Below are 25,855 nucleotides of genomic sequence, written 5' to 3'. Positions count from 1 at the left end.
ACAGTGTTGATTTTTGTGGAGGGAGGAGAACCAGCGGAACCAGAGATAAACCAGCACAAGAGAGAATCAATGAACAACTCTACTCACATATTACCCAAGCTGGGAATCGAACCCGGGCCACAGCGGTGAGCGGCAAGCACTTAATGCACTGCGCCACCCATACCACCCGTGACAACCGCACTTATGAATGGGTCATTTTGTTACGCAATGTGTGCGCTAATCAATACATGTTTTTTTTTTCATTAAAAGCTGGTGCGCAGCTCAAAGAGATGGGCCCGCCCCGCCTGCAGAACACGCCCTCCCACCTGACGGTCATCGACGGGGAAACCCTGCAGCTGACCTGCGAGGGAGCCTACACTCTGGAGTGGGACTATCCCGCGAGTATTCAGTCTAACGTCGCGCTGTCCTCCAGGGCCTGCCCGACCTGCGCACCCCACGCCCGGCACACCAGCGTCCTCCGCGTGGAGAACATCGGCTACGGCGACTCGGGCAACTACCAGTGCGTCTACAGCCGCTACATGAACCACATCAATGGCGGCACGGCCACCCAGGCCGTTGTGACGGTGACAAGCAATGGTGAGAATTTCTGACCGGGAAATCGGTATTCATTTTAATTACTTCGTATTTCAGTGTAACAATGTGATGGGTATTCCCTTGGCTTTGCCTTGGGAACTAGTCTGTCAACTTCCAATGCCTCGCGGAGCTAATATATCAACTATCCACCCTCAAACTTTGCTATATTTGTGCATTGTGTTTCAAATCCGCGTTCACTACTCCATCAGATACCAGTCTGCATCTGGTTGGACCTCCCGTCATCCACATTGACGGCTCGGATCTATTAACCAGCGAAAACTCCAGCATTGAGATAACCTGCACGGGCGCCTACACCTTAGAGTGGCTCTATCCGCAATCCGTGGCCCGTAAAGTCACGCCGACTTCCACAGCCTGCCCGACCTGCCCTCCAGCATTGCGCCACCAGAGCGTCCTGAGAATCGAAGATTTGACATTCATGGACACCAATGCCTACAAGTGCGTATACAGTCGCTTCTCGGAGAACTACAATGCCAACACGTCGGCGGAGGTGTACATTTTTGTGCGCAGCAATGGTAGGTCATTAACCGTAAACAACACGGTTTCAGATGTGGATTACATATCCGCATTAGTATATTGTGCACCAGCAGTGGATTTTGTGAATAGTGCATAACTTACGTATGTGTAGGATTTACATAAGAAATATGTCATGAAGCTGCGCAAAAAAGTTATGAGTGATTTTATTTCTGAGTGCCAAAAGTGTCGAATATGTATCTATATCCCCCAGTCGTTCAAGTTACAGTTGTATAATTTTGCCACTCTGCGGGCTTCGTATACGCTCATCCCATTCTGAAATGACAGTAACAGATTGTTTGGCATAACTGGAACGCTTTTCGTGCTTGTGCGTCGATGAACACCTGCAACCTGTAATACGCTGATCACGTCACTAAAAGTTCATTGTGCGAAAGCTCCGAAAGTGAGCTTGGAGCATCCCGGTAATGATGGAAAACCATCACGCAACCACTCGCGTCAGTTGTGCACATTTAATGGGAGACTTTTGAGACATTGGTGGCAGCTAACACGCTGGTCCTTTTTCCATTGGTTTTTGTCATATCGAGCATGCGCGCTTTAGCTTAAACATGACGTAAACCATTGAAAAGGACCGGTGTATTTGCTGCCACCAACGTTTCAAAAGTCTCCCATTGAAAAATTATTTGTGCAAAATGGGCGCCATATGTTGCAAACCAATTGCGGTTTGTCCTTCCCAAACGAGCTCTTGTAAGGGGTCAAAGTGTGCCGTCCGTTGTCTCGCACAGAGTCCGTAAAGTTCATGTTGATGTCTCGTTTTTATTGCCTCCAACAGATCCATCCAAACTGTTCCTGCTCAAGCCGGACACCGCTGCTCACCACCTCGTCATCTACGAGGACGAGCCCTTTGTCATCCCCTGCCGCGTCAGCAACCCCGCGGCCCCCGTCAAGCTCTTCCAGGACCAGACGGAGGTGGACAGGACCGTGGGGGACGTCTACGACCCCAAAGTGGGCTTCAAGGTCCAGTCCAGCCAGTGGAGTGGCCTGCTGTACTGCACGGCCTACCAAGGGGCCAAATACACCCAGCAGTATTTCATTGCCACTTTTGAGGGTAGGCTATATTTTTTTCTGACAGACAGTGTGCAGCAAGAAATCAAGGGCGGATCCAGGGGGGGGGGGGGGGCCAAAGGGGGCCATGGCCCCTCCAAAACGAAACCAATTTTTTTTATTTTTTATGTGACATCGCAATAAAGGCAGGCAATGAGTACACCACCATCTTTTCCTCAAAAAAAACATTGGTTAAAGTGGTCAGAAATTGCCTCAGATCGCACCACAGAGCATCTAGAATCCAAAAAATTTTCGGGGCCCTTAAGCGGCCCACTTTTTTTAGGACCAAAATTTTTTTTGGCCCCCCCCCCCCCCAAAATTGTGTTCTGGATCCGCCCTTGCAAGAAATGAGAGTTAATCCTTCGGCTGTCAGGTCATACTTCTGTGCTGCATGTCCTACACCTTAAAAAGCCTTCCGTGTTCTACATGTAGTTTGTTCAAATGGTGCCGTACTGATTCCTTAAGTAATGCAAATATCAAAGATTTTGAAAAACAAAGCCAAAAGCTCTAAATTTACAAAAAAAAAGTACAGAAAACTGGTAAGCAGTAAGAGTTTCCCGGTCAAGTAGGAACAGAATTGTGATCGAGTCTGTCACAAGTCACCACAAGTCACCGCAAGTCAACCACAAGTCAATCACAAGTCAGTCACATGCAAGTCAATCACAAGTCATCTCAAGTCAACCACAAGTCAACCACAAGTCAATCACATGCAAGTCAATCACAAGTCATCGCAAGTCAACCACAAGTCAACCACAAGTCAATCACATGCAAGTCAATCACAAGTCATCGCAAGTCAACCACAAGTCAACCACAAGTCAATCACATGCAAGTCAACCACAAGTCATCACTAAGTCATCACAAGTCAATCACGAGTCAGTCACGAGTCACCATGAATCATCACAAGTCCTCACAAGTCACCATGAGTCCACCACAAGTCAATCACAAGTCATCACAAGTCAATCACAAGTCAGTCACAAGTCAATAACAAGTTTGTCACAAGTCATATAACAAGTCATCACAAGTCAACCACGAGTCGGTCACGAGTCACCACGAATCATCACATCTCATCACAAGTCATCACAAGTCCTCGCAAGTCCATCACAAGTCAATCACAAGTCAACCACAAGTCATATGCAAGTCAAACACAAGTCCTGCAGTCCCCACTAAATTCACAAGCTATTTAAATGAACTGTGGCAGAGGGGCTCCTATGTCAGTGTTCATCTCCTGTCACTATACTGACCTGACTTGTGAATTGAATTGTGAATGAATTAATGGACTTGCGATTGACTCGATTACAAGTCTGGGCAGGTATCCCGTTAAAGCACTACCGAGAGCAAGCTTTGGGGATTTGTACCCACAAAGTTTTGGAAAGCACTGAGTATACAGTGCTTTTTTTTGTTTTGGGCAGTATTAAGTTACAGACTGTTTCGGATAAACTACTTACATCTTAGTTATGACAAGTCAGAAGTGAAGGCTATCATGAATATTGTCAGTTGGCAGAATCTGTTTGTTTTTTTTCTTCAGTTTTTGAGTGTTTGGTTTTAAGAAAATTCTAGTGCAGCGTTTGTTCAGACAGCATGGTAAATTGATTGCGAAGAATGGGAGAGCCTTATTTTATAGGCTGGTATATCTGGCCTGGCATAATTTTACTCAGCCATTCTATGTGGTTAATACGGGATGACTCCATTGATCTCTGCAGCTAAATCGTACAGCAAGCCCAATCCCAAAGTGACCGCCAGCAAGCTGCAAGTTCGCCAAGGCCGGGAGGGCTTCAACGTGACGTGCACCGTCGACGCGCCTCTCAGCACGTCCATGGACATCATGTGGTCCTACCCGGGACAAGAGGTATAAATCCCTTCCGTCATTCTCCACCCTAGTTCATGCCTTTGTTTCCCCACGGCGAACCACGGATAGAATATGATGAAATGTGGCGAACCACGGGTGGTAGATAATGAAATGAGTCCATCGTATTATTCTGACTGCTTCTTAAAGGGAATATACATCATTTGCTTTTGCTGTAATTTTCAGAAATGGATGGAATTGGGGGTTGGAAATATATAGCAAATATAGTTACACTGACTTTTTTGAGGTTTTGGGTTCGAAAATGCTATAAAAACCAAGAAAAACAATCATTTTCCTGTAGTCTGGTTCCCTGACTCCATTTAAGAAGAAACAGAGCAGTTTACATATATTGGGGAATTGTAAGGTCAGGGAACCAGTCTAGCTGGCTTGTACCCGTTCATAGGTGTGTAATCGATTGCAAACAAGTGCGATGGTCAACTGGGGCCAGTATTTGAAAAAAAAGCCAGTTTTTTTCCAACGCTGATCGGCCGATCAGCGTTGGAAATTGATACAAAAATACCACTTTTTTTGAAAATCGCAGTATACCAGGTGCCATGATTTTACAGGATGCTTAACACTGTCATTCACTAACAGTCCAGCAAGGTATTTCAAAATGATTTGGTAGTTTTATTTTTTGATGTTTGCAAATGTTGTATTTTCCCTTTAATGTCCAACTTTACCCCAAATACACATTGGTCACCTCCCCAAAAACTGGTTCTTCAAGCCACAAGATAAATGTGCCAAGGCCAACTCTATATTTAATTGTCACTTTTTTTAAATAGAGTAGCGTATTCTCATAATAATAAGTATTAACTTCTGGTAATCAAAGTACAGTGAAATCTTGATATAAAGTCAAACTCTGATATCTCAAAAAAAACATTAACTCAAAAGTAAAAAAAATTATTCCTGTCAATTGTTGTCGAAGGGAAAATGCTTTGTATAATTCAAAATTCTGATTCACTCAAAATTTGAGCCAATTCCCCTGAGGTTTGACTGTGACTTCCCTAGGATTTAAACCATTGCTATGACGTCACACTATTGTTAAAAGTGTGGATTCGGAACTACGAGTCTGTTACGCTGGTCACAAAGTGTGGATTCGGAACGAAGAATCTTTATTAAAGTGTGGATTCGGAATTACGAATCCACACTTTGAACATGTCAGACAATTGTTCTCTATAATGAGCATTAATAGGACCGTCTGCGTGAAAATTTCCTTCCGAAATTACCAATGCATCTTCCCTGTCAGATTTTCCACCGTCACTGCAAAACCTACTTCGAGTGGGAAAGAAATCATCGTCTGACCTATCAATTTGTCAACGGAAGGAGCTGGGACAAATGTTGCAACCTGAAACCTTTTTTCTCCATATATCATCTCAATGAAGGGCATTCATTGCAAAAATGATGATAAGACATGAATCTGGGACTGAGAAATATTTCTAATTTTGTTAGGAAATACTTAAAAAAAATTCTTGACTCTCCATAGACTTTGTACACAATCGCGGAAGTGGCGTCAGGTTGCAACATTTATCCCAAGACTTTTCATCTCCACTCACTGTTAATGCCAATACTTCTTTTGACGCAATGGTTTAAGTCGAAGAATACACTCTCAAGTGTGGATTCGTAATTTACGAATTCACTCGGCGCTTCGCGCCTCGTGAATTCTTAAATTACGAATCCACACTTTCTCGTGTATTCTCCTTAACAGAGCCCCCATTTCACTAACCTACAATCATATTTATTCCATTCCGCCTCCTCAGAGCTGTCAGCCAGAATCCAACTGCCGCATAGAGAGGGACTCCCATGAGGAGGAGATCAAATCCAACAGGCAGACGCGCCGTTACCGGCTGTACACCGTGGTGCTGCACGTGGAGCGGGCCACGCGGTACAACAACGGGACGTACATCTGCACAGCTACCAACACGAAGGGCCCCGCCTCAGCCTCCATCGACATCAACGTACTAGGTAATGCAATAGTATCTGTGCTTCTCATTGGTTGCACATTTTTAAAGGCATATAGGATCTTTGTATTTACCCCAAAAAGTAAAAGTAAAGTAAAGTCTGTCGCGAGCCAATGTGGCTCATCAGGCCGGCGTTTATCTCCGGTTCCAGCAGCATGAAACAACTGAGAATATTTCTACCCCCCTCTGGATGGGATGCTAGTCCATCGCAGGTTACTCCCCAGTTAATGCCGGTACCCATTTATAGTCCTGGGTGGAGAGGGCAAGTGTGGGTGAAATGGCTTGCCCAAGGACACAATATATGACCAGCAGCTGGATTCGAACCCGGACCCTCTGATCATGAGTCACGAACCCTAACCACTAGGCCACACACTACCCCAAAAGTAACCTACCAAGTTATTGTCAAAATGCTCACTTGGAATAAAAAGATCTTACTGGTACTAAACACTACATAAAATTATTCCGTCTGGCTAGCTGTCTTTTTGAAGAAATCAAGGTAGGTGATTTCCAACGATCAGTCAATTGACTGACTTTTTGGAAATAAAGAGTACTATTGATGAATTTATGTTTCGTGATCAAAAGGTTGTACGTGGCTTTTCAATGTTTTCTCGAAAAGTATAATATCTGCTGAACGGAAATTTCAACAGGTTAGGTTTTGAAGAGGAGTCTTTAGATTTTGAGTGGTGTTATTGGAACAACCAAAATGCATGAAAAGGAAATTAAAGGAGCTATGCCAAAATATTGGCGACAAGACAAGCAGGGTTTTCAAAGTCATGGAAAAATCCTGGAAAAATCCTGGAATTTAAAGCTGTCACTGGAGGGAGTCATGGACAGTTTATATTCCACCCAAAGAAGTCATGGAAAGTCATGGAATCCTGCACAACCCATGCGTAATGATGGGTCAAATAATGGCAGTCTTCCAGTTGGCATGCCAGTTTTCCCCTTTATGCACGTACATGTATGTTCTTTACTTGTTGCATGTTCAGTGCACCATTGTGATGATTTTGTGGTGCAGTCAGTGGCCTGGTGTCAAACCGGAAGGCTATTGTACATGTAAGCAGGCTCGTACAGTGCCAAAACAGCGTAGGACTTGGTCGTGTAAGGCCGTTAATTTGTCCTGGAAAAGTCATGGCAAAGTCGTTGAATTTCATTTTAAGATTTCCTGGGAACTTCACAAAAATTCTATTGACTCTAAAGGCTTGATATAATAAACTAATACAAATGAAAATGAAAAAGTAACATTTTCTTCCGCTTGTTCCTGTGATAAAGAGCGAGGCTACATCAATATGGAGCTCATACCGAGCAAGCCCAACAGCAACAACATGGATGTACTCCGGGGGGAGGACAAGTTTCGCATCGGCTACATGGTGCAGGATTATCCCAAGGCCCGGTTTCGCTGGTTAAAGGACGGCCAGAGTCTTCCAAAGAGCAACCTGACGGACTACAACTTGCAGGTCCGGGGGGACATCGTGCGCGCCGTGTTCAGGCACGTCACTGATGCGCACGCTGGCAACTACACGCTGGTCGCGACGAACGAGGACGTGACTGTCAGCAAGAGCGTTATTGTCACTGTCACAGGTAAGCAAGGCACTCAACCATTATTGCTTCGTCCTTCAGATGGGACGTAAAGCCGTAGGTCCCGTGTGTTGTGTACTGCAATGCACGTAAAAGAACCCAGTGACACTTGTCGCTAAAGGAAGGGGTTTGCCCAGGTGTTTCTGGCCTCCTGTTAAAACTCCCTTGACGAGGCCTTAGGAGAAGAATCAACCATTTTCAATCAATCAAGTTTTTTTCATTATTTTGTTACTTCATGTTTGAAAGGCCGAGGCTTTGTCTCAAAGGGGCATTTTTGTCTGTGGATATTCACAACCGAGCTTTACCGTTGTTTTGTCTCTAAGATCTTTGTAAGGTTGCCTTTCTCTTAACTGTTTAATCGATACCAAACGTGGGGGTGGGAAACAAACAAAACGCTAAGTCACATGATGCTTAGCTGTACAGAATGATTGTCAACCTGATCTTGACCATGTACATGTACACTAAAAAAAAATCCAAGAATATGTCCATGATGTTTATCCTCATTATCATCCACATGAGAGTCATGTGATCACAATGTAAGCTTTACATTGATGGGATTCGCATCAGAGTATCCTTTGATTTAAACTAACAATGTAACTTTGTCATGCCTTGGGTACCCTTAAAGGTATATCTGCAGTTGTTAAAAAAAAAGAAGACATTTTGGGAAGAAACATCGTAACTGGCTGCAGGCATGTGATTCTACTGACTTTTGACTGAAATCAAACCTTTTGCAGTTGGAAGAAAGAAACTATAAGTATAGAGAGAATTGCATCTTTCACAGCTTTCATCTAATTTTCAGACTGTTTTGTTTTTAATTTGACAGTCTCAGCTCTACGGCTGTTCCATGTGACTCGCTTTAGTTAAAAACGACAGGAAACTTCAAATGTTTTATCAGAGCAAGTCCAGTGTCAACACGTCAATGAACTCTTTTTGTTTTCATCCCATAGTCAAACCAGTCGTGACCATCACCTCCTGGCCCCTGCCCACCAACACCGACCCGCCCCTGTACATGGCCGGGGAGGACTACCTCTTCAACTGCAGCGCCACGGGCAACCCCGTCCCCACCGTCCGATGGATGTACATCAACTGCCCGAACAACTCCATCAACTGCAATGCTGGCAGGCGGCACAACCGGCGCAACCACGGCACCCCGCTGGACGGTGTCAGCGGTGGCCACAGTGGCGTGCAGCAGGAGCCGGGACGGCCGGCCCTGCTTCAGGTGACCTCCCCGCAGGCCCGGATCTACCGATGCTGCGCCGACTCCCCGAAATTCCCCGGACTGGACTCCTGCCAGGATATCCACTTTAAGATGACAGGTAAAAGAGGCTGAAAAAAGACCAAACAAACAGTGTTGTAGTCCAAGATACTTATGATCGGTCGCATTGAATTTGTGGTCTGCCGGTAATTCTGCAGGTTGTGGGTTTGAGTCCGGCGTACGGCTATGGTGTGTGTGCCCTTGGGCAAGGTACTTTGTCACTCTCTGCTTCTACCCACCCAGGAGTAGATGGGTACCTGTGAGGGCAGAGGTGGTTATTGTGGTTGATTTTAGCTGCTTTGCGCCGAAATGGCAGCATCGAGCTGTATCCACTCCGTTCACAAGTACCCCCTCACCGGCAAAGGAAGTACAGTTGGGGTGCGCGGCCACTGCGTGTACATAGAACAAATCTCTTGGTGTACGCGCGTCACACACAAGGAACGGTGTGCGTCAACCAGCGAAATGTACCGCCCATGGGACGTCGTTGCTAGGTAAAAGGGCGCCCTCTTTTGGTAGCGCACGGAGCTCATACTACCCAGGGAACTGAGATAGTATTTGGAATGTTTCATTGGCCTAATGAGAAGGGTCATAATGATGTATCGCCTTGAGCACCAATAATTGTAGATACTACGTGTGCAGTATAAATACCCATTATTATTATTATTAAGCTGTCACGCAACAGACTGAAGTCGTTGAGTCCCAAGTCAACTCTCAAGCTATGCGAAGGCACTGTGACAAAGGCATGTTCTTTGTTTCTGTTCATCTCTGTTTAACTTATGACTGGACTTGTGATTTACTTGTGACCAGAGCCATCACGAGTACCTCACCTGCAACACTTCATTAAATGTTAAAAGTTGTTATCGAATCATATTAAGTAAAATTGATAGTTGAATCATAAATGTAAGTCACAGGAGACTGTAGCCCAGGTTGGACTCCGTTGTGTACACGCAACGGAGTCCAGGGTATGAATCTCTCCTGCCATAGCGAACAAAAATGATAACACATTTTTTGCATATTGTTACCTGACGGAGGAAGCTGAAATTTCACTTACATATTCCTTGTGTCCAGAATTGTGCCAGTGCTGGGTTTAGGAAAGGCAAATATGTCCGCAGGCGGTGTGTTTACCGAATAATAAACCGCAATCCCACGCTTTCGTTGAAAACATGTTCAGTACGAACTCCCCGTGTGAAGATTACGCGCGCGCATGCATGCACACCTAGCACGCTGCCGCCATGGCAGCAAGCGGCAGCAAACGGCACGTGCGTGTACGTCTTCACGTGGGGAGTTTGTACTGAAAATGTTTTCAACGAAAGCGTAGAACTTGCGGTTTATTTTCGGCAAACACGCCGCCCGCTGACATATTTGCCTTTCCTAAACCCAGCGCAGGCACAATTCTGGACACAAGGAATATGTAAGCAAAATTTCAGCTTCCTCCGTCGGGTAAAAATATGAAAAAAAATGTGTTGTAATTTTTTTGCTATGGTGGTACAATTTATACCCTGGACGTCAGTCGTTATGCAATAAAGACGTTGTCCAACCTGGGCTAAGGAGACAGTAACAGTTCATTTGAATAGCTTGTGACTTGTCTTTAGATTTGATAACTGGTGATGGACTTGTTATGTGTTCTGGTGACTCTGCGGCCGACTCGATACTGGGCTTCTTGTCAGTTTCATCACTTCTAGATTAATTAACCCAAGCTCAACCCATCAAACCCCAACGGCTTGTTTTGTTGGAATCTGTCAGGATGGGTACAGTACCCCTAAACTGACAGTCTTTTACATTGGGTTTGCACACCTCCAGACGCAAAGTCAGAAATATGTGTGCAGTTTCCCATACGGTGTTGGAATTTGCCAGGATGGGTGTGGTTCCTAATTAATCATGCTAGGGAGTTAGGGTTTTAATAAATATCCCGGTTGACAATACTCTAAATTGTGTTCTTGTTGGATGTGATGTTTCTGCAGCACAGACTGAACCATACTGAGCAGGAGTCCTTCCAAGTCAGAGGCCAGAACTCTCTTCACATTTCTTGGTTACTTTTCTCTTTGACTCTCCAGACTTACCAGTAGGCCTGAAGGTCACGGCGGACAACCAGTCTCCCTACCAAGGCAGCAACATCAGCCTGACCTGCCAATGGAGCACCTATGTATTCAAGTCCATCGAGTGGCACTATGTGGGGCCTGAGAACGTCACGCATCGCATCGCGCAGTCTCTCGACAACCGGCAGATCAGCACCAGGCTGGACGGCTTCACGAAGCTGTCCGTGCTGACGCTGAGCGACGTCGGCTTTGCGGAGACCGGGAGTTACCAGTGCCGGGCGCTGAAGCGGAGGGGACACGCCAAGAGGGTGGCCGAGGTTGACATCGAGGTTCAGGGTAAGATGGGTTCTTGTGTATTTGCAGACTTCATATTTTGGGGAACATAGGGAACGTGGCACTCCATGGCCCTGCCATGAGCGCCTCAGTTTGTCGGACACAGTAAGCGAACACACACATACTGAAATTTGTATCCTTATTGAGATATTTCTTTGTTCTTGTGTACTAAAGTTTTGAGTTTGAAAGTACAGTCTCAAAATGCTCTTATTTTAACCAGAATTAATTTCCTTGGCTGAAATTCAGACTTATATCCCTTTTCTAATACTCTACCATTTGCGCCACATCAACATACCTTAGTAATTCCTTGGTTTTTGAGTAAAATCCATATATCTATTTCGTGAAAACCTTGTGGAGACGTATTCATCTATAGAAATTGCCCTGTGGAGACGTATACAATCTTTTGTTCCCTATTGTGTGCATGTCTCCAGAGGGCACAGTGTATCAGATCCAGTGTTCTTGCAAAAGTGACGCAAGAAACATATAGTTGTTAAATATATGGTTGTTCAATTCATAGTATTAACAGGGGTGAGATTTTTTCCTGATTTCAGGAATTTTTTTTTTTTTTTTTTTTATTTCAGGATATTTTTTCAAAGAATCCCTTTTGAAATCTGGAATTCCAATGACCCTAAAACACTCTGTCGATGATTTTGTGGAATTTTTCGGCTTCTACCAATCTCATGCCTTATATTAAGTGTGTTTTAATACACTTAGATGAATTAGAATTCATCCCCTTTATTTAATAACTTGTCAAATAACCACACAGAGAAATGGATTGACAGGAGATATTCAGCCATTTATGTACAATGAGAAAAGGCATTGTTTGGCAGATCACTAACACAGGGCCGGATAGTTCAGTTGGCGAGGCACCAGTACGGCATTACAGTGGTCACAGGTTCTCATCCAGTGCAGTCTACTTTATAGTGATCTCAATTGTCAAAAACAGTGCACCAAGTCCTGCGATTTTGACCAGGCCCACGGGGCCGAATGGCTCAGTGGGCTAAGGCACCGATGCAGCATTCTAGAGGTCGCAGGTTCCAATCCCGCTCAAGTCCGTTGCTTTGCTCAACTTGTAGTAAATCTCTGTTCCACCACAGAGCACCGGGCTCCCGAGATCCTGACCGAACCCACCAGCCTGGAAGTGGACAAGGACGAGGGCAAGATCTCCCTGCAGTGCCGAGCCACCGGCGCCCCGCTGCCCACCCTCAGCTGGCTCAAGGACGGCCGGAATCTGACCACGGACCTCCAGCTGGTGGAGAGCGGCCAGAGTCGCATCCTCCAGCTGAACAGAGGGCGCATCATCATCGACGACAGCGGCTCCTACGTCTGTGTGGCTAGCAACCCCTCGGGGAGTCGAAATATCACCGTTGAGGTCTTAGTTCAGGGTGAGTTTAGAGATGCCGCTTTTCCGGTTTTAGCCGGAATTAATTTTTTTTTTAAATCTCACAAAATTCAGGTATTTCCGGTCATCAAAATAAAATGGGAAAAGAGAGGAGTACTGTGGAAATGTGTTGATTTTTACCTCGTTAGTGCTCTCGAGTTTAGTACTTAGGTGCACGTACGGCACAATGTTGCGTTGTTTATTGAAGTAGTCTTAAAAAGAAGTTTTTGTTGTTACCGAGCCTGATGCGACACAGACATTGCAGGGGTCCCAGAAGCACGACACCAGGGGGTAAACTTTCAGGCTCTGTCCTTGGGAGGAGTGCAGTAGGCCTACGTCAGGCCCGTAGCCCAGGGGTCGGCCGTTTCCTTGCGGTTGTGCATTTCCATGCTCACTCATCTGATTTATTACTCAACAAAAGGTCCACTCACAATGAAAAGGTCCACTTCATGATAAAAATGACCCTCCCCTTCCATCAGGCTGTCTACGACCCTGTATGTTTTCATCCATCGTTACTCCCTCGGAATCAAACTTCCCGAAGTGCTGACAACAAAAGTGACGGAAACATTTCAACATTTTGAGAGACTTGTCACAAATGTTTTGCTCTGTTTCCGTTACCGAGTAATTCCTTGCTAGGTGTTAAATTGAGTACCATTCTTCATTGGAGTTTATCAAATGTTGTATGATCACAACCTGACATTGACTCTTTCAAATCTTGTCTCAAAAGTTACCTTTTCATTCAAGCTTATCATTAATTGCCCCAGCGCAGTGAACTGCCGGTAGGTTTTCCTAGAAACCAGCGCTTTATAGTTTCATTATTATTATTGTAATTATGTTAGAGTATCAATTATTTGTGAACAAAACTGTTGCATTCATCGTTTGTTTTTCCTCTGACAAATAGTCCATATAACAAACGTTACATCATCATGGTCAAATTAATTTCGGCCAATTTTCCTGAAGGTGACAAAAATAAATTTGTGCTTCCTCGGGCCGGGCTGAATCATTAACCGTATCAGTCTGGCATGATGAAGATGACGAATCATCAACTTCATCCTTATCACGAGACAGTGACCCAGGCAGGGCGAAATCACTTTTCTCCTATAAATAAGGAAAACACCAAGTTTGTAAACTATTTGGAGAACTTGCATGTGGGAGATTACAAGAGGTTAGACTAATTTTCTTCAGCAGATTCTTGTTTTATGTGAAATGAACACGTGATTGCCTGCTAACAAGCCAGTTCCAACTGTGCATGTGAATGTCAAGATTGTTCAGTTTTCACCTCGCGATTAATGATCGCCGTATGTATGTACAGTCATTAGAAACAGTGGATGAACAATAATATAGGAATGCCTTTGTCACAGCTCATTTGAGTAGCTTGTTATCTGAATTGGGTCTGGAGGACTTGTGACAGACTTGCTGCAACTTGTGATAGACTCGGCTACATCCCTAACGATTTGCAATTTTCTTTCCAAATATAGTATTTCATAGATTTTCAAATTGATCTTCCATCCCCTCCCCCCACAGAGAAGCCTAAGTTTGACAAGAACCTCCCCGCCGTTATCAAAGCCAAGCCCGGCAGCAACATGACTCTCTCCTGTCAGGTGCGAGGCACGCCCAAGCCCGCCGTGGTCTGGTCGCGCAACGTCAGCGGCGCGGTCAAGCCCATGCCCAAGAGGATGTACAGCAACAAGGAGGAGGAGCTGAGGATGGTGGGAGTCAAGGAGGCCGACGCTGGGATGTACCTGTGCACGGCTGAGAACAAACTGGGTGTGGCTACTAGGAAGATAACCCTCCAACTAGGTGAGGTTGTTATGAAGATTGGCAACTCCATCCCTTTTTTTGTTCTTATAGGATCAATTCTAATTCCGTCCAGGAATCACATTGTGATAATGTCAGGAACGCCCAGAATTTTCCAGATAAAAATAACGGGGATACACTTTAATATAAATCCACTGAATGAGCTGTTGTAATGAATCACTTAAAATGAAAGTTGTTTTGTATTGTGTTTTCCCTATTTTTTTCCATTCAAGTGTAAGCCAAAAAGAACTCAAAAAGCATGTATGCAAAGTCATAATTGAGAGGTGTTAAGGCATGTTCATACACGGCGCGAATGCAAACGCGAATTTGTGATGTCAGGGCACGTGAATGCACTGTGAATTCACAAAAGTTGAACACATTTCAACTCCTGTGAATTTCGCAGCAATTGCTTTGTGACGTCATATTCGCATCGCATTCGCATTAAGTATGAACCGGCCTTTATTATTTCCCTAAACACGTGATTGTTTTACAAACTGCTTTTTTCCCCTGATGTCACAGTTTTCTGTTTCAAAGGTAGTAGTTCCGCTGGTTGTTTAAAAGGCGCTACACAATGTCTTTCTTCCCAGAACGGCCCTATCTTTGAATACTTGTTGAGGTTTGCCCATCTCATATGTGATGCGATCAAGCTACATGAGTCGTTTGTCGAGAATTTTTATTTGGAGATCCAGGCCAAAATAGGGCCACTTCATCACATCACTTCATCACATTTCTAGAAGTTCTGACTTCCATAATTTTGAACTGAAGATGGTATCAGCATGCAGTTTTCACAGCTGTAATGCTCAGATTGTGCTCTTTTCAAATCTGTAAAAAAACCCAAATTTGACAGAGGTCAACAAACGACTCATTTAGCTTGATCGCATCACATATGATTTGCTTATAATTTGTGGGCGTGATGACAGGGTCTTGTTCAATAGGAATACTTAAAAATAGGAATACTTAAAAATAGGAATACTTAAAAATTGTCCAAGACACATGTATTCATGAGTACCATTTTTTAACAGTTGGTGATCGAGTTTTGAAAACTCTCCTACATTTTCTTCTTCAGACAAATCCCTGCAGGCCCCGTACGACATGGCGTCCTCGCCCCGCGACATCGCCATCATAGCCGTGGGCTCCTGTTTCATCTTCCTCATCCTGATACTCATCATCTTCAGAATCAGGAGGAAGAAGGTGAGGGAAGTGGTTTATGTCTTACATGTAGGCATCTTGTTGATTGTCCAATTTGTTAGTTGGTGGATTAGCCGGTTTGGTTTGTTGATTTTATCATTTGTCAGAGATGAAACTTTTCCAGTTTGGATCAGAAATCCGACTTTTTCAAATTGATTTTGAAAAGTCCCATTTTTCTGATGATCTTCTCTCAGCAAACTCTTATCTTGCAAAATTAAAGTTATAGTCCATCATTTGTAATTTGTGCATTTTGTTCATTTGAAGTAACAAAAGTGCTCAAAATCTAAAGAAGGGTACTGAACAACTAACCTGATAAAGTTTCAGATCAGCTTCAGCTGTATATTCCTAGAAAAACAGCATTCTAGGATCTCAATTTCAAAAGTTGCTGAATCATGTTTTGAATTGCGCCTGAATTCAGCGTCCGAGACACGTTCTCGCTGAGCCGAATGCAGATACGCGATGTCGCGCACTGATCTGATGAATTATAGCAACCGGGGTGCGTGTGCGTCGTGCCAATGCTTGCGCGCGCTTCGCCGAATAACAAAACGAACTACTAATTTAAATTTTCCCACGGTGCGTCTTAAGAAGCACCGTTGGAAAGGCCTTCTTTCGTTGATTACTTCAAAATGACAGCTTGCCAGAAAGAATAATTTCACAGGGAGTTTAGTCCTCTTACTATCTTTCAACCAAGTATGTTTTTCAACAATAATTACGCCAGCTACTTTTCGGATAGCTGCAAATGATGGACTATAGCTTTAAATTTTAATGATTTGGATGAAGACGGCACCGCGACATTTGTACTGCGAGCGCAATTTTAATCTGTTCTACCAGTCGTCAGTGCACAGATTGTGTGGTAGACGCACATAAGTAAGTCTGGATTGGAGTAGTTAATGGCTGGAAATGAGTTTTTTAAGCAGCAACCTATGACAGAATTTGTACAAGTGCTTCAAGGCTGGACGTGGAGTTTGACTACCATGACTGATAGTCAAATCCTTATGTTGCGCGATTTTCAGAGGTTTGAGATTTAGTTGCACAAAACCCAATGCTTTAAAAATCACAATGATGATCTTGAGGAAGGTGAAGAGAGTATACAGTTTCTGTAGTGGAGACGTTGTTTGATTGAATGATGCACTTGTCTTGAACTTTTTCTTCAACTTTCGCCATGTTCTCTAGTAAGAAGAGAATTTCTTTGTTAGCAAGTCTGTTTCTCGTGGAGACGTTGTTTGATTGAATGATGCACTTGTCTTGGACTTTTTCTTCAACTTTCTCCATGTTCTCAAGTAAGAAGAGAATTTCTTTGTTAGCAAGTCTGTTTCTCGTGGAGACGTTGTTTGATTGAATGATGCACATGTCTTGAACTTTTTCTTCAACTTTCTCCATGTTCCCAAGTAAGAAGAGAATTTCTTTGGTAGCAAGTCTGTTTCTCGTGGAGACGTTGTTTGATTGAATGATGCACATGTCTTGAACTTTTTCTTCAACTTTCTCCATGTTCCCAAGTAAGAAGAGAATTTCTTTGGTAGCAAGTAGGTTTCTCGTGGAGACGTTGTTTGATTGAATGATGCACTTGTCTTGGACTTTTTCTTCAACTTTCTCCATGTTCTCTAGTAAGAAGAGAACTTCTTTGTTAGCAAGTCGGTTTCTCCAACCCTAATTTAGACTTTTCATTGAAAGTGCCGTGTCTGCAAACTTGATGTACATCTGATCAGGTAATCTGTAGGTGTGGGCTCTGTGCAGTGGCATCTTGATATCTGTGAGGGCCATACCTTAATAACCACTTCATGTAGTTCATTATTGAAGTGTTTGAATAACAATTTTTATAAATGTGTTTTGCCCCTCTGACCATGCAGCAGAAGTACATAGCAGGAGGTGACGACATGCTGCTGCCTATATCCCTGGGTCAGGTGGCTGACCTGGAAGATATATGTGACCACCTGCCCTATGATCCTAAGTGGGAGTTCCCTAGGGAGCGACTCAAGCTGGGTGAGTCAACCACAAAGCAATCACAAGGCAATTACAAGGCAATCACGCATCAGTCACAATGCAATCACAAGTCAATCAGAAGGTCACAAGTCGATCACAAGTCAATTACTGGCAGTCACAAGTCAATCACAAGTTGATCACTGGCAATCACAAAGCAATCACAAGTCAATCACAAGTCAAATCACAAGTCAATCACAAGGAAATCACAAGTCAATCACAAGTTGATCACTGGCAATCACAAAGCAATCACAAGTCAATCACAAGTCAAATCACAAGTCAATCACAAGGAAATCACAAGGAAATCACAAGTTAATAACAAGTCAATCACAAGCCAATCACAAGTCAATCACAAGTCAAATCACAATTCAATTACAAGTTAATCACAAGTCGTTCAGAAGTCAGTTACAAGTCAGTCACAACTGAATTGCAAGTCAATCACAAGTCAACCGCAACTTAACCGCAAGGCGATTAAAGCGCAATCACTAGGCAATCACAAGTCAATCCCAGCTGTAATCAGAAGTCGAGTTGGAAGTCAGTTATATAGGGCATGAACAATGATAAGGGGGAATGCCTTTGTCACAGTTTCAAGTAAATAGCGTGTGACAATGACTGAAACTGGATGACTTGTTATTGATAAGGGAATAAATGTGTGCATCGGAGGTTTTTATCACTCTGATTAAGACCACTTAGAGTCTGGGTGCTGATAATTACCCGAGCCGGAGGCGAGGGTAATTATCAGCACCCAGACTCTAAGTGGTCTTAAACAGAGTGATAAATACCGACGGAGCACATATTTATTCCCATTCATAAATACCTTTTCGGTAAGAAAAAATGATATAATTCGTTCAAAACATCCCGATTTTGTTCAACAAATTCACTTTATGCTTTTTGAAACATCCCTCTTGCAAAATAATGGAGTGTTCAGCTGGCGAGTAAGATGTAAACAACCCTTTTATGGAGATTGACGCGCGCGTATCATGTTCTGCGCGATGTCGCGCAGAACGCACCTGGCGCGTTGCGTTTTGAATTTAGAACTATAAAATTCTGACTCCTTGGTAGTGTTGCGCATGCCTACGTGAGGATTGTGAACGTTCAACCAATGAAACGATAAGAGGCACTGGAGTTTTAGGAGTCCACATTTTATTGTGACACTTGAGTGTTTAAGACCAGCTAGCCATGTCTTTATCATCCATTTAAGACCGGCCACGTGACGGGCTCTCGACCAATAGGAATGCGTAAACTGTCTTAGGTATTTATGAATGTACAATAATGTACTATGACTTCATTATAACTTTTCTTGATAGTCAAAAATGTACAGGGCCCAAGTTCATGTCACTGTTAAGCACACACTTTACTGCTAACTGAGCGTCGTTGAAGACCATTCAAGCATTATCACACCAGAGTACGCTAACTTCAGAGGGAGAATTTGTGTAAATTGATGCACAATATAGTGAGCTACATTTGTGTAGATGTCTTAGCTTAACTTTGTAGTGAAATGTGCTACAGGTTACTTCAAACTGTTGATGAGCAGTGGCATCAAAATAGGTGCTGATGACCAGTCACCGTGTTCATATTCACACTCATTGTATCCAAGGAAATCATCTTTTAAAGATAGCAATAATGCATTTTTTGATCCTCAGGCTCCATCCTTGGGCAGGGGGCATTCGGCAGGGTAGTCAAGGCAGCTGCCTTTGGCATCGATAAGACACAGACGTGTACCACAGTCGCCGTCAAGATGCTGAAAGGTAACAACTTTTGTTCCCGCCTCCTTCTTACTTGTGGCTGTTTAAAACTTTTGTTTTAGGAAAAATTATTAAAGACCGAAAGGACGCAGTAGGTTCGCCTAAAAACTCTGCGTATTTTTCAACACTGACATTGATGTTGCATGGGCATTTTTACTACCTCAATTGACGGAAGTTATTTTCCCCTCTTATTGGAGTTGATGTTTGGAGATTCGTAATATTGTAGTTTTTACATGCAAATCCTAAACTCTTTCTGTTTACTTTTCTGAAGAAAATGCTTCTGACGTGGAGAGGAAAGCACTGATGACTGAACTCAAGATGTTGATTCACATCGGTCCTCATTTGAATGTTGTCAACCTGATGGGAGCATGCACAAAGATAGGTAAGCATCATGGAACTTTTGATATTGGATTTTTTTCCTCACTCCGCTAAGTAATTGCTATGAGCACTTATTAACCAGTTCGCGTCGGAGGCCGTGATAACACGCACTGGCTGTTTTTGAGCACAGGCACGGCTGACGGGTTAAGACGTCAAGATTGCGTTGACTGGCCTCCAGGTGATGTCTTAACACGCTAATCCCTTGTGCCTTTTGTACACACACACAAAGTCCGTGAAGTCTGTGGAGGCGGACCGTGTGTTGGTCTTGAATTGGTCATTGTGCACGGCCTATTGTTGTACAATTTACGCTCCAGTGCACACCCCAGAGTATTGAAACATATGAGTTTCAGCAAGAAATATCGTACAAATACTGTTGAAATGACTCTTGCGAATCAGTATTTGTGGCGATTGGCTGTATATCAGAAGTTGGCGGGAAAAATTTGCCTTATGCGAAAATCGAAAGTTTCGAAGTGGTTAAAACATAGTACTGTCCCAATAAAAACGACAGAATTCATGCTGGTTAATACTTCATGCTAATTCACATTTGTCTGGCATTGAAACATTTTCAGCTATTGTGAATTTGCAACGATGATGCATGTACCGTACTTGCTGCGACAACACAAATGCATGACTAAACACTTCAAACCCACAATCACCCGCTTGCAAGTGCAGATCATCTTATTAGGCTTAATCCTTTGAGCATTATATACTTGACAACATTTATAACTCTTCTGAAGTTTTTTTTAATCGCAATTGTAATTTTTTTTACGTCTACCTTTCAATTGAAAATGAAGAGTTTAGCTTTCCAAACTTTGGCTTTAGTCTCCAGCTTCGGTTTTGACTCTGTCACCAGGATCTTTTTGACTGATTTGAGGTCTGCTGAAAATGGAGAAATCTAAATTTGGCCTCACAAAATGAGATTTGATATTCCATGAGCAAGGCACAGATCTATGTTGAGTTGAGATTCCTCCAATCAGGGGCCTAAGAAGGAGATAAAGTCAATGTTATAAAAACCTCCAGATGTCATTCCTTGCTCGGCTTTTGAGACAATGATCCCAATATTCCTTCTCCAGACCTCCTGATCATCGTGGAGTTCTGCACCCACGGCAACGTGTCAGACTACCTGCGCGGCCGGCGCCAGGACTTCGTGGTGGAGTCCAAGGACACCCACCAGCCCCTCCCCCACCAGCAGCGGCTGATCGCCGCCAGCCTGCTCAGCACGGGGGCCTCGGCCGAGCCGGACAGCCCCGGCCTGCCGCTGGACGCTGAAGACGAGGACGAAGATGACGACGTCTTTACGTTTGTTGAGAAGAAGGAGCCGCTGACGCTCAAGGACCTGCTGTGCTTTGCCTTCCAAGTGGCTCGGGGCATGGAGTTCTTGGCATCCAAGAAGGTTGGTAGTTTATATCAAACAGTCCATATACACCAACAAAAGCTTTAAAGTTTACAAACATGAAGCTATCCTATTACAACAACTAAGAAAATCTGTATACTTTATTAAAAAAAAAAATGGAGAGGGTGGGTGTACTGTAAGTCTCTATTCAAAAAGTTATTACATCTAATAAAAGAGACGTTTTTAACCCTCACTGTAGCTCATGAAACCGCCCCGCCTTTTACTCCCTGTAGCGCCCAAACTGCCTGAGCACTCTATGGTTTTATTGATTCTTCGGTGAACAAATGCAATATTTTACATTGGAGTACAAGTGCTAATTGGTTACATTAATTCAGAATTGATTTGTAGAAGACCGCAAGTTAATTCCCCTACACAGATTTACAACAGACTCGACATGCATCTTGGCTCAAAAGATCATATAAAATATATTTTTGGAGTAATTTTAATATTAATAATTATATGATTGCAAGAGGGTCATCCTTCCTGTACCAATTCTTCAAACCTTTTCCAAATTTCTCCCCTCCCCTCCTATCCAACAGTGCATACACAGGGATCTGGCAGCACGCAACGTCCTCCTGGCCGACGATAACATCGTGAAAATCTGTGATTTTGGTCTGTCTCGAGACATCTACCACGATCCCGACTATGTGACTCGAGGAGGGGTGAGTAACATTCACGAAACTGGGGGGAAGTCACGGTGGTGTAGTAGTTTTTTTCTCGCCTTCCACCACTGTGACCCGGGTTCAATTCCTACCTCGGCCAGTATGTGGATTGGGTTTTCAGTTCCTACTTGATTCCGTGGGTTTTCCTCGAGAACATCATTCTGGGGTTTTCCTCCCACCTCTAAAACTGTAATTTCTTTTCATTGTCTCTTCTCTATAGGTTTCTTCAGGCTTGCGAGCTTACGGTGCCTAGGGTGCTTTTGAGGATTCCTTGGTTTCATTACCAACATAATAAAAAAAAACTCTAACAATAATAAGGCCAAAAAAAAAAAGTGTCCGGTTTCTGGTATGGAGCTTGCCCAAAAAGTGGTGCGGCGACGCGGCTTTTTTTTTTTTTTTACCTGATTTTTTTGCTTCAAATGTCGGCTGATGACTGCAAATGGTGCCCGACTAAACTTAGTACAAATAGGCCTATATGGGATTGGGAGTCCAGAGAGGCCACATAAAGCTTATTCTCGACCATAACCCCACCTAAAAACACGTTAAAATTGTGCAGCAGCAGAATTCCAATCAAACCAGTGAGTTTGGCGGTTTTGAGACATCATCTTTCACTGAAAAAAAAACTTTTTCATTTTGCTGACGCGCATGGCTACGGCAACGCGCGCGCATACCAGAAACCAGAGACTTTTTTTTGGCCTAATGCAAATCGCGTAGGATTTGATGCACAGCTGCGCAGCAAACTTAGGATCTTTGAAACCTTCCTCAAATGCATCATAACTGAAGTCTAGAAATTTAAATGTGGCGGCTTGATTTTTCAAGCTCACCGGCAACTTTCTAAGCTTGGCAGCAGTGGCGCTAAGCTTGGTGACCGAGCTTAGCTACCAGGATGGTTATACATGTTGGAGATCACTGAATTGTATAATTGTAGGCCCATCCTAAGCTCATGCGAGGACACTACAGGTTTTGTCCACAACCAGAACTCGCACCAAGTGTGTGTAAACCAATGCTACACAGTAAGTCTCACAAACTGAAACTTCTCATAAGTGCTCACAATGTGCAATCTACTGTTGATGCACGGAGTCCACAGGACAAGTGACCGTCCTTTTCATTGTTTCATGCACTCTCTTTTCTTCCTGTCATTGTAGGGTCGGCTGCCGATCAAGTGGATGGCACCAGAGTCGATCTTTGACAAAGTCTACACGTCATATAGTGATGTGTAAGTAACTTTATTTCCCATGCGAACTCTATATGTTTATCTTTGCTCTCATTTTGCTGGTCCGAGAGTCTCAGCCTAGTGTATGTCTCTTTGTACCTATCTACCCGACTCGCTTTCACTTGCGACTTAGCTGGGCAGTGCTATTGTATAGGATAACCCCCAACGCCAAAGCATGGGATAATTGTGTATAGACTGATGCATGAAAAGACATGTAAAGAAAAGTCGTTCCTAATCAATGTCAGCTAGTTCAGTATTTCAACTGCGCATGTGCACAATGGCATTGATGGGTCATGGACCATTCGGGATTATCGAATGATCAGAATGGCCGTTCGCGTAACATCTCGTCAGTGATTTTATCCCAAATTACCCTTTACCTGGACTACTTCATTTGAATGCTTATTGGAATATACCATTATCATTTCATAATGGAAATATAGGCCTGATATTTGTTTACATCAGTATTAACAATGTGTGTAGTATTGCAATACTCATTTACCAACTGTTGATGTAAACTTTGCTGTTCTTTTTTTCTAGGTGGTCGTTTGGAGTGTTCATGTGGGAGCTATTCCAGCTTGGTGGAACCCCATACCCGGGCGTGCCTGTCGACGAAGAGTTCTACAACCGGTTAAAGAATGGCTACCGCATGTGTGCGCCTGATCATGCTCCTCAGGAAATGTAAGCAAGTGTGGTTCGGTTTCTTATTGTTAGGGGGGGGGGGGGGGGAGGCATCACTGGACCACTTTCAATTAATATCACCTAGGGCTTCACTGCTTCAGCAAAACAAAGTCTATCACAAGCAAATGTGACCCATCAGGCCAGCGTTTAGCTCTAGTTTCCTTTGCATGAAACGACACAGAATATTCCTATTCCCCCTGGATGGGATGCCAGTCCATCGCAGGTTACTCCTCATATGTTTCAATACTCCGGGGTGTGCACTGGAGTGTAAACTGTACAACAAAAGGCTGTGCACAACAGCCAATCCAACACACGGTCCGTCTCTACAGACTTCGTGGACTTTGTGTGTGTGTACAAAAGACACGAGGGATAAAGCGTGTTTAGATGTCACCCAGAGACGAGTCGAGGCAATCTTAACGTTTTAATCCGTCAGCTGCCTGTGTATAAAAACAGTGCTTGTTATCACGTCCTTAGATGCGAAGTGGTTAACACTTTGTATTAGTTTAACCAAATCTTTGGTTTAGAAAAATCTTCCTCCTTCTAAAATATCTTTCAATTACTACCAGGGATACAAAGTCAAATAAGCAAAGGGAATTTCTTTAAAATGGATGTGTTTTTTTATACTGCATCCCTGTCATGCAGATATCACATTATGCTGGAGTGTTGGAACACAGAGGCTAAGGAGAGACCAGACTTCAGTGACCTGGTCATCAAGTTAGGGGACCAACTGGAGGCAAACGTCATTCAGGTAAGTATCTATGAGCAAGATTTCCATCTCGCAATACCTACAGGGGCCAACTTCACAGCGATGCTTAACGATTAGCAAAACAGTTGTGGTGTTAAAGTCTATCCGAAATTTGTGTTAATCGTTATATATTTCACCTCGAAGATGTGGTAATGCTTGCAAGTACCTGGTGAGTTCTACCTCTGCCTTTGAGGTTAGCCTGCTGTTTGGTGTGTTTTTGGCTTACTGTCTCCGTTGAATATGATACTATACCCCGAGTAATAGTGCTAATATCTGTCGACAAGAATTCCAATGGCTGTATCAATCCCTTACCCATTTCTTGAGAGAATTGGAGTTTGAAATGACACATCACCTGATAATTCCATCACAGGAATATTTGGACCTGAACATCCCCTTCGAAATTGAGAACGCCAGCCGGCCCTCCACCCAGTACATTGAGAAGGGCCTGGAACCGGTGGTGTTGCTCCCTCCCGAGATGGCATCGGAGAAGGCTGGCAACGACGAAGAGAGTCCACAGTCAGTGAGCCAATTGGACGAGGAGGGAACGGAGGAGGACATAGGAGCAGTGGGAGGAGACGATGAGATGGTGGAGGAGATTCAGGATCCCAGACCTGTGTGTCCAAGCCTGGATGGGCGGAACAGACCCGCCGGACTCTCCCAGGATGCACCCAAGGACTTTGTCTTACACATTCGGGAAGAACAGGAAGCGGGTGGGGAGGATAACATCAGGGAAGGAACTCATCCCGCAGGCGAGGTCGCGGGGTCGAGCGGTGAAGCTCACCACCTGAGCGACAGCCCGGCGAGCGAGGAGACGCAGTTGTCCGAAGAAGGCCGGGACTCGCTCAGCTCCTTGGAGAAGGCGGAACTGGAGGGGCTGGAGTCTGGACGGGACGCGTCATTCCACCACCACCACCACCATCATCACCACCACAATCACCACCGTGCCCGGAGCCGGGGAAACAGTAAAAGCGAGGAGTCGGTCTCGTCGGACTCGTCCAGCGGCTTCCGCTCCGGTGGTTACATCTCGGACGCCAACGAGGACGAACCGCCGCCGGAGTACAACAAGGTCATGCAAGTGGTCACTGTTCACTTCTGAGTATTCAATTATTTCTTAACCAAAAAAAAAAAATGATATTCATTGCTGACACAGCAAAGCTGTTTAGAATTTTGCTCAGTGAATTATTTTTCTGTAGAGTTGTAAGTTTGTGAATTACAAGTCGATCACAATTCATTCACAAGTCAATCACTATTCAATCACAATTCAATCAAGAGTCAAGCACAAGTCGATCACTAGTCAATCACAAGTCAATCACAAGTCAGTCCTAAGTCAATCACAAGTCAATCACAAGTCAATCACAAGTCAATCGCAAGTCAATTGCAAGTCAATCACAAGTCAATCACAAGTCATCACAAGTCAATCACAAGTCATCAAAAGTCAATCACAAGTCAATCGCAAGTCAATCACAAGTCAATCACAAGTCAATCACAATTCAATCAAGAGTCAATCACAAGTCAATCAAGAGTCATCACAA

The 25,855-nt window shown here is 43.9% G+C and overlaps 1 protein-coding gene across 2 annotated transcripts in view; it reads left to right on the top strand.

Annotated features, from left to right (window-relative positions):
- The window catches only part of LOC119733977, a 72,640-nt gene extending 47,013 nt beyond the window's left edge, over positions 1-25,627 (top strand). The window contains exons 20-39 of one of the 2 annotated variants that reach the window (XM_038207357.1): positions 250-576; positions 783-1,106; positions 1,895-2,170; positions 3,867-4,012; positions 5,767-5,971; positions 7,237-7,545; positions 8,490-8,858; positions 10,852-11,169; positions 12,264-12,551; positions 14,072-14,347; positions 15,411-15,535; positions 17,383-17,512; positions 19,153-19,257; positions 19,526-19,636; positions 20,706-21,025; positions 21,565-21,687; positions 22,833-22,903; positions 23,438-23,578; positions 24,221-24,326; positions 24,694-25,627. In XM_038207357.1, coding sequence (XP_038063285.1) covers positions 250-576; positions 783-1,106; positions 1,895-2,170; positions 3,867-4,012; positions 5,767-5,971; positions 7,237-7,545; positions 8,490-8,858; positions 10,852-11,169; positions 12,264-12,551; positions 14,072-14,347; positions 15,411-15,535; positions 17,383-17,512; positions 19,153-19,257; positions 19,526-19,636; positions 20,706-21,025; positions 21,565-21,687; positions 22,833-22,903; positions 23,438-23,578; positions 24,221-24,326; positions 24,694-25,419 — 4,796 coding nt within the window. In that variant the 3' untranslated portion in view covers positions 25,420-25,627. Of the gene's footprint in view, positions 1-249; positions 577-782; positions 1,107-1,894; positions 2,171-3,866; positions 4,013-5,766; positions 5,972-7,236; positions 7,546-8,489; positions 8,859-10,851; positions 11,170-12,263; positions 12,552-14,071; positions 14,348-15,410; positions 15,536-17,379; positions 17,513-19,152; positions 19,258-19,525; positions 19,637-20,705; positions 21,026-21,564; positions 21,688-22,832; positions 22,904-23,437; positions 23,579-24,220; positions 24,327-24,693 lie in introns of both variants that reach the window. The other variant, XM_038207356.1, reaches the window with a different exon arrangement.
- Positions 25,628-25,855: the final 228 nt, after the last annotated feature.

The sequence above is a fragment of the Patiria miniata genome, unplaced genomic scaffold (genome assembly GCF_015706575.1).
Source record: "Patiria miniata isolate m_02_andy unplaced genomic scaffold, ASM1570657v1 HiC_scaffold_26, whole genome shotgun sequence".
Taxonomy (NCBI): Eukaryota; Metazoa; Echinodermata; class Asteroidea; order Valvatida; family Asterinidae; genus Patiria; species Patiria miniata.
Note: the sequence above shows the minus strand (reverse complement) of the source record. Positions and strands in the feature narration are given on the sequence as shown.